We start from the raw sequence: 13,875 nt of genomic DNA on the forward strand, positions 1-13,875 counted from the left end.
AAGTGCGCTCCCGATGGAAGAGCTCGCTCCCCAGGGAGACGCAGCCCCTGGTCCTAGGTGGCTTTTGGGCACTCATTGTGCGGAGCTCCGTTTCCAGTTGTACTGTTGCGCTTGATTTTGTACATTTAAAATTTCCCTTGAGGCTGCCTCCAGCTAGGCTGAGCTGCTTGGCTGGGCTGTCCAAGTTCTCTGTCAAGGTACCACTTATTATTCTTATTAGTGCTCTTGATAAGAAGTTTTATACGTTATCTGCCCCAACTTCTTTTCTCCCATAAATGCTATTAATTAATTTGCAGTTGTTCAAAATGGGAGGTTTTCAGAAATGTGTTTTTCCTATTATAGCAGAAACACTTTATATTCGGTTCCAGAAACGTTTAGGAAAAGCATTACTTGGAAATTCATGAGCACATTTTTGCAAGTGATAGGAGCAGTCACTTAAAAAAAAAATTATTTATCTGGCTGTGCTGGGTCTTGGTTGCTGCATGGACTTTTCTGTAGTTATGGTGAGTGGGGGCTACTCTCTAGGTATGGTGCACAGGCTTCTCATTGTGGCAGCTTCTCTTGTTGTGGAGCACAGACTCTAGGTTGTGTAGCCTTAGTAATTGCAGCTCTTGAACTCTATAGCACAGCCTCAGTAGTTGTGGCGCACAGGCTTAGTTGCTCCAAGGCATGTGGGATCTTCCCGGACCCGGGATCGAACTCGTGTCTCTTGCGTTGGCAGGCAGATTCTTTACCACTGAGCCACCAGGGAAACTTTTGTTCTCAGTTCATAGACACAGAAAAACTTAATTGTGGTAAAAGGCACCATGCTCTGTTGCTTAATGAACTCTGTTAACTGGGACTGTTTCCTTTTTGGAATTCAGCTAGGTATCAGTAAAAATGATTCGTTTCAACCAGATTTATGCCATTCCTTCTAGCTCTGATTTACTGTGACTTTTCAGTGAGAACTGAAATAAGGAATCAGAAGAAACACAGTTATGGTTTGTGGAAAACTGAGCTACTTTGATGCTGGGAGTTTTCGTGATTTCACTGGTGTCAGTGGAAGACTTACATACTTAGATCACAACCACATGGTTTGCAAGATGCATCCTGATTGCAGAGATGTTAAAATGTGTAAAATTGTATTTAGTTACCAAAAAGTTGTCCTTATATTTATCCATTGTAACTCCCCTTTTATGACCAGGGTAACAGACTGAAGTCTTCATGTTGGACACATATGCTCTGGGCAAATGTATATTAATAAACATGATTTAATTAATATAACTTGTTAATTGTAACTTGTATAATTATATTAAGATGATGCTGTTAAAGTGCTGCACTCAATATGCCAACAAATTTGGATAACTCAGCAGTGGCCACAGGACTGGAGAAGGTCAATTTTCATTCCAGTCCCAAAGAAGGGCAGTGCCAAAGAATGTTCAAACTACCGCACAGTCGGATGTCTGAGTAAATCCATAATCTGAAAAGATGCTTTAAGATAGGAGATGATGTTTAATGCCAGGCTGGATGAAGCACAAGCTGCAATCAAGGTTGCGGGGAGAAATCAATAACCTCAGATAGGCAGATGGCACCACTCTTAGGGCAGAAAGCAAAGAGGAACTAAAGAGCTTCTTGATGAAAGTGAAAGAGGAGAGTGAAAAAGCTGGCTTAAAACTCAACATTCAAGAAGCTAGGATCATGGTATCCAGTCCCGTCACCTTATGGCAAATAGATGGGGAAACAATGGAAACAGTGACAAACTGACTTTATTTTCACTCCAGAATCACTGCAGACGGTGACTACAGCCATGAAATTAAGACGCTTGCTTCTTGAAAGTGAAGCCATGACAGACCTAGACAGCAAATTAAAAAGCAGAGACATCACTGCTGACAAAGGTCCATATACTCAAAGCTGTGGTTTTCCCAGTAGTCATATACTGATGTGAAAGTTGGATCATAAAGAAGGCTGAGCACTGAAAAACGAATGGTTTTCAACTGTGGTGTTGGAGAAGACTCTTAAGAGTCTCTTGGACAGCAAGGAAATCAAACCAGTCAATCCTCAAGGAAATCAATCCTGAGTATTCATTGGAAGGAGTGATGCTGAAGCTGAAGCTACAATACTTCGGCTACCTGATGCCAAGAACTGACTGATGGGAGACCCTGATGCTGGGAAAGATTGAAGGTGGGAGGAGAAGGGGACGACAGAAGATGAGATGGTTGGATGACATCACCGACTCAGTGGACATGAATTTGAGCAAACTTTGGGAGATGGGGAAGGAAAGGGAAGCCTGGTGTGCTGCAGTTCATGGGGTCTCAAAAAGTTGGACACGATTGAGCAACTGAATAACAGCAACAAAGCATCTTGTTCATCAGTGCTTCAGAACATAGTTTATTATATCTTTAAGTCCTGACCTATTCAGGTTTTTAGTTTGAATTGACAGAAAATGTCAGTTGATTTGACCCCTCTGTCCCCGCCCCCAGCTCTTTGCTTGGAGTGGGGGAACTTGTTGTGGCATGACCAAAGAGGAAGCTGAAAGGTAGCTAGTTAAAAAAAGGATAATGAGGAAAAAAGGGCAAGGATAAAATCAGGCTGGGCATCATACTGTCTTCACAAGGTCTGCCCCAGAGGTCTGTTGGTCTACTGCTGCTCCATTCTGTCTTCCTGGCCTGCCTCCTGGCACTTGTTCGTTGCTGAGCCTGATCCAAGCCCCAATTTTAGCAGGGTGCTTCATGTAGTAGTAGTTGACTGGAGCTGGAACTGTGAGGAAATGTATTTGCTTTCCCTGTATTGGAGGCCAGAAACTTAAAAAAGGGAATTTATTTTAGTTCTTCTTTATTGAAGCTGCACAAATAAAATAATCTAAAATGTCATTAAATTGCAATTTTATAAGCAGAGTAGGAAATTAACATATTTCAGGGAAAAAAATTTCATTTTGTTGGGACTTCCGTGGTCCAGTGGTTGAGAACCCGCCTGCCAGTGCGGGTCTGGGAGGTCACACGTGCTGCAGAGCAGCTCTGCTCGTCGGCCACAACTGCTGAGCCCCCGCCCCGGAGCCCGTGTGCCACAACTGCTGAGCCCCCGCCCCGGAGCCCGTGTGCCACAACTGCTGAGCCCGCGCCCCGGAGCCCGTGTGCCACAGCTGCTGAGCCCGCGTGCTCGAGCCCGTGTGCCCTAGAGCCTGTTGCTGTGCAACAAGACAAACCACCACGATGTGAAGCCCCAAGCTCTACAGCTGGAGAGTAGCCCCTGCAACTGCAGAAAGCCCTTGTGCAGCAACCAAAAATAAATAAAAATTAAGAAAAAATTTTTTAAATGTAAAAAAAAAATTTCTTTTTGTTAATAATGGGAGAATTTGAGAATGTCCAGTTTCTACCAGTAAGACAGAGAAAGGTGAAAAGAAATGTACCAGGGCAAGTTCATTGCAGGGAACAGGCTCATCCATTGTTGGTGGCTCTGACCATGAATACAAAGTTGACTCAGAAAACACTGGGCATTTGGAGCAGAAGTGACAGGTGTGTCCCCACCTTCCATTGTCTCCTGAGTCCAGAGATTTTATAAAGCAATTAACTAATTATATTTTTAAACTCTAGTTATTTACAACATTCATTTGCTTCGAGAGTAAGCCTTTGTCATGAAATTGTATTAAACATTGTTTTAATTTGTAACTACCATGGTTCTAAGTAGAATATTATCTGTTGAGAGATAGAAATTAGGAAGTAGCTGAAATAGTGTCTGTTAGTTATTTATTCAAATAGCTGAAAGAAGAGATATTCTGGTTAGTTTCAGAGTGTAAAAGGGGAAATCCATAATTATATTAAAAATACTTAGTTGCTTTCACTTGGGAAGCTGTGAGAATTTTTTGATTTTTTTAAGTTTCAAGAGCTAACTAATTGGATTCTTGGCTTTTATTACAGGTTATTAAGAACTCAAAGTCCTTCAAAGAAAAATTAGTGAGTTGGAGAATAAAGTTTCTCCTGAACCTCTTTCCAGCATAGTCAGCAGTTTAGAATGATAAATAGTATTCTTAGTTATGTTTGAATTAATTTGCTTACACAGTGGTAAGTGGTATTTAGCATATTTTTACCTGAGATTGAGGATGTGAAAAATGCATTAACACATTAGTACAATGTTTACTTAGTAGGAAATGTCTGTTAGTAGTGGTTTGTGGATGAAGAAAACCTAGACTGAGTTTGATGTTGCTAGTCACACTGCCCTAGTATTTTTACATATCTAGATCTTGATTTGTACCACATACAATGTTTTTTATTTATCTTACTTAGGAAAGGGAATTCCTAAAGAATTATGTTCAGCGAATAGTTGATGTTCGACCCACACTGGTTCTGGTTGAGAAAACGGTATCTCGAATTGCACAGGATATGTTGCTGGAACATGGCATTACTTTGGTCATTAATGTAAAATCAGTGAGTGTTCTTATTTTTCTGTTATTTCTAAAATTGATAGCTTGTAAATTTATATGCATGTGTGGTAGATATAAAGGGTTCTTTGATTATTTATTTCTTAGCTGTACTGTATATATTGGAAGCACAGGCACGGCAGCGCTTTCCTTATTAAGACTGGAGAATCTCAGGCTCGAAGAAAGTATAATTAATGTATCACTCATACATAATGAGTTGTGTAACACTCATTATAAGTGTCTACCAAGCCATAGATGTAGTTGACATTAGTTATTAAGTAGTCTTTGTAGAGGCGTCATTTTGTTTGGGGAATCACACAAAGCAGAAAATTCTCTCCCTTGAAAAATTACCTTCTTCAGTGTAGAGGTCAGTTGTGGAAATTCCCCACCCATCACCCCTGAATCAGTATCTTGTGCCAATGATTAATGCTTAGATGTCTTGATGTTATTAATGTAAGTATGGTTTATTTTAGTAAGCACATGTTGATTGCTAAGTGTAGACTTCTCTAGAATCAGTAAAAGTCATATAATTACTAAAGTCAAGGAAATTCATCTTGAAAGAAAATAGGGCATTTTCTGTTTTTTTTTTTTTTTTTTTTGGTGAGGGCATTTTCAAATGTTTCTATTATTTTTCCATATAAAATGTACTAAAACTTTATTCTTCTTTAGTTTTGTAATATGATGTTGTTCTGTGTTCTAGCAAGTTTTAGAACGAGTTAGCCGGATGACCCAAGGTGATTTGGTGATGTCAATGGACCAGCTGCTTACCAAACCCCACCTGGGCACCTGTCATAAATTTTACATGCAGATGTTTCTGTTGCCTAATGGTGAGTGATCTTTAGTGTAGATTTACCTGAAATGGGGGGGCCTGAGGAAATGAATAAACTCATCAGAATGACAATGTTGATATATTAATAGTAGGAAATGACTATTACATGCAGATGTTTCTGTTGCCTAATGGTGAGTGATCTTTAGTGTAGATTTACCTGAAATGGGGGGGCCTGAGGAAATGAATAAACTCATCAGAATGACAATGTTGATATATTAATAGTAGGAAATGACTATTAGCATACAACTATGGTCTTACTTAAGAGTTTTTGTCTGGTAGATGTTAAGATAATGAACTAATTCTGTCTGGACTTCTGGATTGCCACCTGAACTTTCTTAACCTTGTGTTTGTTTATTTGTAGAACAAACCAAGACACTGATGTTTTTTGAAGGCTGTCCACAGCACCTGGGCTGTACAATCAAGCTTAGAGGAGGCTCTGATTATGAGCTGGCTCGAGTTAAGGAGATCTTAATATTTATGATCTGTGTAGCTTATCATTCTCAACTAGAAATCTCCTTCCTCATGGATGAATTTGCTATGCCTCCTATGTTAACGCAAAACCCTTCCTTCCATTCTCTGATTGAGGGACAGGAGGATGAAGGGGCTCCACAGGAGCCGTTCAGCGGAAGTCCCCTCCCCCGGGAGCCTGACATCCCCCTGGACTTTCTGCCTTCTGATGATGGCAGTTTGCTAGAATCAAGGATTCTGTTTGAGAAGGGTGAACAAGAAAATAAGAGCATGCCACAGGATGTTGCCTCTTTGAAGCCTCAAGAGCATGCCCCAGCAGCTTGCCCGGTGGGTGCCCCCTGCGCTCTCTTCCCATCAGTACCAGAGTCATTGCTGCCGCTCCATGTGGATGACCAACAGGACGCCATAGGCAGCGAGCAGCCAGAGGCTTTGCAGCAAACAGAGGACCTTCCGGATCCCACAAGCCAGATGAGAGCCTTTAGAGACCCTCTGCAGGATGACACCGGCCTGTATGTTACCGAGGAAGTTACCTCTTCTGAAGATAAACGGAAGACTGATTCTTTGACCTTTAAACAAGAGTTGAAAGATGTGATCCTCTGCATCTCACCAGTCATCACATTCCGGGAGCCATTTCTTTTAACTGACAAGGGTATGAGATGCTCTACCCGAGATTATTTTGCAGAGCAGGTTTACTGGTCTCCTCTCCTCAATAAGGAGTTCAAGGAAATGGAGAGCAGGCGGAAGAAACAGATGCTTAGGGATCTCTCTGGCCTTCAGGGCATGAATGGAAGTGTTCAGGCCAAGTCCATTCAAGTCCTACCTTCACATGAGCTCGTGAGCACCAGAATTGCTGAGCATCTCGGTGACAGCCAGAGCTTGGGGAGAATGCTAGCTGATTATCGGGCCAGAGGAGGAAGAATCCAGCAAAAACATTCAGACCCTTTTGCTTACTCAAAGGAGGCGTCGAGTACCTCAAGTGGCAAATCAGGAAGCAGAACTGAAGGTGATGAAGAAAAAGGGTTGATTACAAGTGATGCAGTGTGGTCGACAAAGGTGAGCAAGACCGCTTTTGTGCTTGTGTACATTTAAGATGGGTGGAAAATCTCTGCTATGGCAGGGTAAAAGAGTCAGATATGACAGCTTGCATGCAGATTTACTAAATATTTCATCTGTGCTTTTTTCTTTTTTTTGGTCTCTTTTGTCTTACGTGTTGCTTTAAAATGTATGAAATAGGAGTGTAATGTGATGAAACTGGATTTGAGGGTTTCAGGCTAAGCTCACAGAAAACTCGGAAGAACTCTGAGGTGGGGGGCAGTGCGGAGCTGCTGAATATTTCTGACATGATGACTTGGGTGTAATGTGATGTGTCTTTGATCCTTTTAATGGTAGCCAGTGGGAGAGTAGAGTTGGAAGCTTATTATAGGAAATGGGTGTGTTTTTTTCCTTATTATAGGAAATTATAGGTGATAAAACTCATGAACAAATCCATCTTTTGAGGAGGAAATACAGTTGTTTAATAAAACAAGTAGATGTTCACTGTCACAAGTCTAGGAAGGATTAAATAATGGTAGTATATTGTTTTTAGTACATGAAACTGGAAAGAAGGAATGTGATAAGAGCCATGTTTAATGAAGTATGGGAAAATGCTTACAATAAACTTTATATAAATATGTATTTTATAATTTATGTAAACTTATTAAAAGTGATTTGGGGGTCTTAAATTTACATGAGCACATATATATTTTTGATTCATGATTTCTATCTTTTATAACTCATTCCTTGTACATTATCTACAAAACACAGATAAGTAAGCATTTTGTGTAAGGATGCTTACATTTTATTGTAATGTATGTACAAGGATATTTACTGAAGTGGTTATTTCTGACTGACTGCTGCTAAAAGGATGAGTTGGATCTCATTGAATGACCCAGAGAGAGCCCATGACATATTTTCTTGTGTTAAAAAGGAGATTGTGTTTTAATATATGTAGCATCATCCCATTTTTATAAAAAAGCAGAATCACCTGTGTATACTTCTGTGGGTGTTTTCATGTGTATATGTGTATGAGCTAGTGCAAATATATGATTTTTAACCACACAGTCAAATTTATCAGTTTGGGAGGTGGGGCAGCTTCAGAGGAGGAGAGGCTTTATGTACTTCGGGGCCTTTTGCATCTTCCTCTGAAATGTTTAAATTTTGACAGAGACAGTTGTTACCTTTGTAATGATCAAAAGCAGGTATAAAATACAAATAAATAAATACCTTAGAATTTAGAATTCTGGGTATCTCAGGTTGAGATTATATCCAGCTATCAATTCAGACTGTCATATTTAAATAACAACTCGTAAAATAATTTAATGCCTAGTTTTGTAAAAATAAAGAATAAGAAAACAAGTTATTTAGACATGTTTGCATTTTTAAACCTTTTGGATTGTTTTAACTTAAAAATGAACCTCTCTTCTTCCTTATATTTAGCTCCCTGTAGTTGTCGGTCTTCACTGGAACCCCCGTAGTGCTGATAGAGGCTTACAAACTGAGTGGCGTGTTGGATGTTGGAGGCGGGCGTTGGAGCTGGAGTCTCACCCGGCTGTCCCTTCTCTTCCAGGTGGACTGTCTGAGCCCTGTCAACCACCAGAGGCTGTGCGTGCTCTTCAGCAGCTCTTCTGCCCAGTCCAGCAACGCCCCCAGTGCCTGCGTCAGCCCTTGGTAGGACCCCTTCCCTCCCTGGCATGTTGCACTTAGGAACAGAATTCCAGCAGTTGTGAAAAAAATTCAGCCATTGGGCTGTGTAGGTGCATGGCAAGCTGCTGGTCATATGTGAATTGATGGAACTTTTGAACTTGTAAATTAAATTATGAAATTTGGATTTGTTCATGGGTAGAAGTAAATAAAAGTATGTTAAGAGTGAAGAGGGATGCAAGAACAGTTTGTAATTATAAAAAAGTGAAAGTTGATACATAAGAGCTAGTTTTAAGCACTTTGATAACATGCACGAATCAAACAGGTTTTCTTTGGGCATTGTTTTCATTAAAGTGGTCAGTTTTTTGCCTTAAGTTTTATTCTAAAACTTAATTCCAAGTAGATTGATAGAAACACATTTTATAATGTTATAATTTGTTTCCAATGATAGTCACAAAGCCTAGTTATTATACAGTTTACCTCTGGTCTTAAGTACTATAGAACATAACTGCTTGTTTTTGGAGTATTGGCCACAACAAAATGTCTTCCATACTTTAATTTTGGACACCAGAAACACTCATTTCTACCAGTGAGATCAGGGCGTCTTCTACATTGGTGTTGCTCTACCAGGCTGACTTGGGTCTGGTTGAGCCCATGGGAATTTTCTCTGGGAATTTAGGTCGAGGCTTGAGTAAGATGTCAGTTTTAAAAGGGTATATGTGGCTGAACTCTCTTATTTAGGTGTAAAGTTGGATGTAAATTTAGGACCTGGCTCTCCTGGAAGAATATGAGCTGCTGCTCTTCCTGTTCAGTAATGGTGTAGACTGGAGAGCAGAGACAGGAGTCCCATTTTATAGTGATGAAGTTTAAAGCTTTGTAAAGGAAACTTGTACTTCTTCCTAACACAAATCAGACTAACCCATTTAATGTTATTGTTTATGTATCCTGATTAAATAGTTTCATAATATACTAATGGACTGGGAATGGATACGATGCTGTAATATGGTAGTCCAAACCCATTATATCAGATAAGGTAAAACCTGTTCTGTAACAACAAAAGAATATTACCTGTTTTGTTGGTAATAATACTGTATTACAAGTACATCTAACAGATACCAGTTTGGGGTCTGATGAAAATGTTTTTGCTGGGTTGTAATTTAATGATATGTTTCTAAGAAATGATCTTTTCTTTTAGGATTGTAACAATGGAATTTTATGGAAAAAATGATCTTACATTAGGAATATTTTTAGAGAGATACTGTTTCCGGTAAGAACCAGTTTTCTCCTTACGTTCTATTTATGTTTTTTTTTTATGCACAGAATTTCAACATAAACATGAGTTGGAGCACTGTTGTTTGACCTTCCTGTTCATGCCTCACGTCAGGGCTTACTGTACAGAGAAGTGATCTGTTTTATATTCAACCCAGGAAGTCTTCTTCAGTTCATTTTTCAGATCCATGCCCATCTAATTGCCCTGCAGTCCTGCAGATTTTTTTTTTTTTAGAATGTGTGTTTTTACAGTGATTCAAATAAGAGACAAGAGAAACTAAGGACCTCAGTTGAAATCTTAGTGCCTTCGCTTGCCATTTTCATGATGAGGAGCAAGTAACTTAATCTTTGTGTGTACATGCTCAGTCGTGTCCAGCTCTTTGCGACTCCATGGACTGTAGCCCCCCAGGCTCCTCTGTCCATGGAATTTTTCAGGCAAGAGTACTGGAGGGGGTTGCTGTTTCCTTCTCTAGGGGATCTTCCCAAATAAGGAATCTAATCCGCATCTCTTGCGTCTCCTGCAGTGGTAGGCAGGTTCTTTAGCACTAGCATCACCTGGGTTAGTCTTTACAAGTCCCCTTAATAGATATTAACAAACTCCACAAATGTCAAGAGTTTTAATAAGTAAAATGAGATGATGTTTTAGAAATGCTTGGCAAATGGAAGGTGCTTAACAAGTGGAACGTATCACTGTGATGTGGTTGAAGGTGCAGGGTGTTCAGCTCTCAGGCTCATAACAGGACGAGTGGTACTCTGAGCAGATCATCCACCATCATCCTTACTCTGGAGAGGATGCTGCACTTTCTCGTCTGCAGTCCTGATTAGCCAGCATTCACTATACATGGCTCCTCAGTTTCATGGTTAATGTGAGGACTTTCTTTTTGTCAAAGGCCTTCCTATCAGTGCCCTAGCATGTTCTGTGATACTCCCATGGTGCACCACATTCGACGCTTCGTCCATGGCCAAGGCTGTGTGCAGATAATCCTGAAGGAGCTGGATTCTCCGGTACCTGGATATCAGCATACAATTCTCACCTACTCCTGGTGCAGAATCTGCAAACAGGTAAGTGTACCTTGTTGCTGTCCTATTTCATGTAGTATCATTTCTTTCTATAGTTCTTTTTGTGGGGGAGTATCAAAGACCTGATAAATGTTCATGCCCTTCTTTGACCTACCAGTTTTTATTAATTTATTGCAAGGAAATTGTTATGGATACTTATAAGCGTGTTTATATATACCTTCATTGAAAAGTTCATCAAAATAATGCAAAGCTTGAAATGTTTTAAATGCCGAGACAGTTTCCGTAACCATCCCTCACCCCACCCACCTCTAATTTTTTTTTTTCTTGTTTTCTGCAGTCAGAATATACTAGACTTGTACTAAACAAGAAAATGCATTTTTTTTTTAAAGAGATTCTTAGTATGTGATTAGATAACAAACAATGTATGCTGAATTTCAGGTAACACCAGTTGTCGCTCTTTCCAATGAGTCTTGGTCCATGTCATTTGCAAAATACCTTGAACTTAGGTTTTATGGGCACCAGTATACTCGCAGAGCCAATGCTGAGCCGTGTGGTCACTCCATCCACCATGATTATCACCAGTATTTCTCCTATAACCAGATGGTGGCATCTTTCAGGTAAGAAGCCTGAGCAACCTTGTCACAGACACACACTCCCTGGAAGGCTTTGTCGCATTTCCACTGTTACTAGATTGAACTCACTTTTGGTGTGTGCTGTTCCCTCCCCATCAGCCTTGCAAATACAGGGCCATACCCTGCGAAGAGCTTTCAGTGCTATTATTGTATTTAATCCATTAAGAAATGTGTTACTATTACCCTGACTTAGAGACCTTATAGCTACCTAGTAGAGCTGACAAGTGATGGAGTCATGATATAAACTGGTAGATTTGCTATTGCAGGTGTGACTATTAACCATTGGTTTTGCATCTGAGAGCCTGTCAGAATTTTTGCTAAGACATTACTTAGCATAAGGATAATTGGATAGAGCTGGATAGAGATGAAATCACTAGTTCAAAGAATGGTTTTAAATGATTGAGAAAGCTCTCAGAATATATCCAGAATCTAGGGACTTCCCTGGTGGTCCAGGGGTTAAGAATCTGCCTGCCAACACAGGGGACATGAGTTTGATCTCTGGTCCAGGAAGATCTCATGTTGTGGAGCAACTAAGCCCATGGGCCACAACTTCTGGGCCTGCCCCTAGAGCCTGCGCTCTGCAACAAGGAAGCTAACCGCAATGAGAAGCCCACGCACAGCAGCAAAGACCCTGCATAGCCATATATATATATGTATATATATCCAGAATCTGAACGTATCTCACCACCTCCAGCACTCCCATTCTGAACTGAATCTCTGTCGTCCTTCCCTAGATTATTGCAATAACCTCAACCAGCTTCCCTTTAGCCTCACCCTGCAGCAGAGCAGTCAGAGTGGTCCTATTACATGAAAACCAGCTTAGGCCACTCCTGTTCTCTGGAGGCTCCAGCGGTCTGTTTCACCCCGAGTGAAAGCCTGAGACCATTTATGGGCCTCTAAGCCCCTCATACTCAGGCTTCTCACCCCCACTCCTCTCCCCTCGCTCCCTGTATTTCAGCCTTGCTGGCCTCCAGGCTGGGCCTCAGTTATGCCAGCTAACCTCCTTCCTGGGAGCCTCTCATTGCTCTTCCATCTCTGTGCTGCTGCGTCTAGACATTTGCTTATTTTTCCTTACTTTTTTCAGATCTTTGTTCAGATTTCACCTGCCCTGACTTCTTCTCACCCCTAGCACTCCTTGCTTCTTTTTCGCCCTTTATTTTGCCCTGTAGCACCTACTCTCTGGCATAAGGTATGTTTTAAGTATTTGTTTTTATTTATTGCCCAAATCTTGTTGTTCCTGAATCATGAGAGCAGGAATTTTGGCCCTTGCTCAGCACCTAAAACAGCATCTGACACATAATAGGTCCTCAGAAAATATTTGTAATTGAACCTATTTCCTTTTTTAAGCAAGAGCTATTAACCATGAACCTAGGGCCTAGGTTGGATATAGCATTTACTAGACAACATGAACTTCAGGTGGAAAGCAAACTCATGAAGAATCCTTGAGAGCTGAGAAGGTAGTGAATGAATACCTGTGTCTAAGCTGATTGTAGGAAGGAGTTCCTCTCTCTTCATGGAGGTTTATATCCCAGTCATTTGTTTTTAAAGCACACGAGGGTGGCCTCGGGATAAATGATGATAGCACAATGCAGGGGGGAAACAACACAGAACATATTTTTAAAACTGGGAAGGATATTGGTAATGATTGAAAGGGGTCTTCAGTATTTTTGGTTGTTTGAAAATGCCATTTTATAGAAACTTTATGATCTCTTATGCCCATAAGACTTAGTTGGCTGTCATGATACACTTCTACTCAAAATACTAAAATATTTTTCACTTTTCTGCTATTACTTGTGTTTTCTCCTCTCAGTTATTCTCCCATTCGGCTTCTTGAAGTGTGTGTTCCACTTCCCAAAATATTCATTAAACGTCAAGTCCCATTAAAAGTGTCCCTTCTTCAGGATCTGAAGGACTTCTTTCAAAAGTAAGTTTCATTTTCTTTGATCATCTGTTTTTGTTTAGTACTGCCTGAAATCTAAACTATTTTAAATATCTTGTTTGTTCATTCAGCTTTCTTTGAAAACAGAAATAAACTGTTTTTCTAATTGTATGTTTTATATGTCTGATGTAGAAATGGGAAAATGTAGACAATACACAAAAGTATTAATAAAGAAGTCGGACTCTCCCAAGCATAACAACTGTTAAATTTTGATGTACATCCTTTCAGGTCTTTTTTGTTTTGCAAAATTATATGTGATTCTTAGTTAGATAAGCTCTTACTAAAGTTCTGTGTACATCTTTTTTCTACTTTTTAAAAAATTTTGTTTATTTTAATTGGAGGCTAGTTACAATATTGTAGTGGTTTTGCCCATCTTTTTTATACTTGTGTGAGATTAGACAGTTTGATTCTAACTTTTCTAAAATGTTTAATGTTTGTTAAGAGTTTCACAGGTATATCTTGCTGTGGATGAAAGACTTGCATCTTTGAAAACTGATACATTTAGCAAATCAAGAGAGGAAAAAATGGAAGATATCTTTGCACAAAAAGAGGTAATTCATTTTTTTGACAGAAACCCAGCAGTCAGTTGTGAACTTGTTAGAAGTTCCCTTTGGGGTGCGTCTAAGATTGCTGGAGCGGTTTTTGT

General features: G+C 40.0%; 1 protein-coding gene across 12 annotated transcripts in view; it reads left to right on the forward strand.

The window, feature by feature from the left end:
• PIKFYVE (phosphoinositide kinase, FYVE-type zinc finger containing) overlaps positions 1 to 13,875 on the forward strand; it is a 76,878-nt gene that overhangs the window by 39,155 nt on the left and 23,848 nt on the right. For 10 of the 12 annotated variants that reach the window (XM_070458550.1, XM_070458549.1, XM_070458551.1 and 7 more), the window contains 9 exons: positions 4,260 to 4,400; positions 5,094 to 5,220; positions 5,584 to 6,743; positions 8,296 to 8,396; positions 9,565 to 9,636; positions 10,529 to 10,700; positions 11,097 to 11,275; positions 13,101 to 13,214; positions 13,672 to 13,780. In XM_070458550.1, coding sequence (XP_070314651.1) covers positions 4,260 to 4,400; positions 5,094 to 5,220; positions 5,584 to 6,743; positions 8,296 to 8,396; positions 9,565 to 9,636; positions 10,529 to 10,700; positions 11,097 to 11,275; positions 13,101 to 13,214; positions 13,672 to 13,780 — 2,175 coding nt within the window. Of the gene's footprint in view, positions 1 to 1,760; positions 3,036 to 4,259; positions 4,401 to 5,093; positions 5,221 to 5,583; positions 6,744 to 8,295; positions 8,397 to 9,564; positions 9,637 to 10,528; positions 10,701 to 11,096; positions 11,276 to 13,100; positions 13,215 to 13,671; positions 13,781 to 13,875 lie in introns of those variants that run through there. The other 2 variants (XM_070458558.1, XM_070458559.1) reach the window with 2 other exon arrangements.

Source organism: Odocoileus virginianus, chromosome 30 (assembly GCF_023699985.2).
Source record: "Odocoileus virginianus isolate 20LAN1187 ecotype Illinois chromosome 30, Ovbor_1.2, whole genome shotgun sequence".
NCBI classification, from domain to species: Eukaryota; Metazoa; Chordata; class Mammalia; order Artiodactyla; family Cervidae; genus Odocoileus; species Odocoileus virginianus.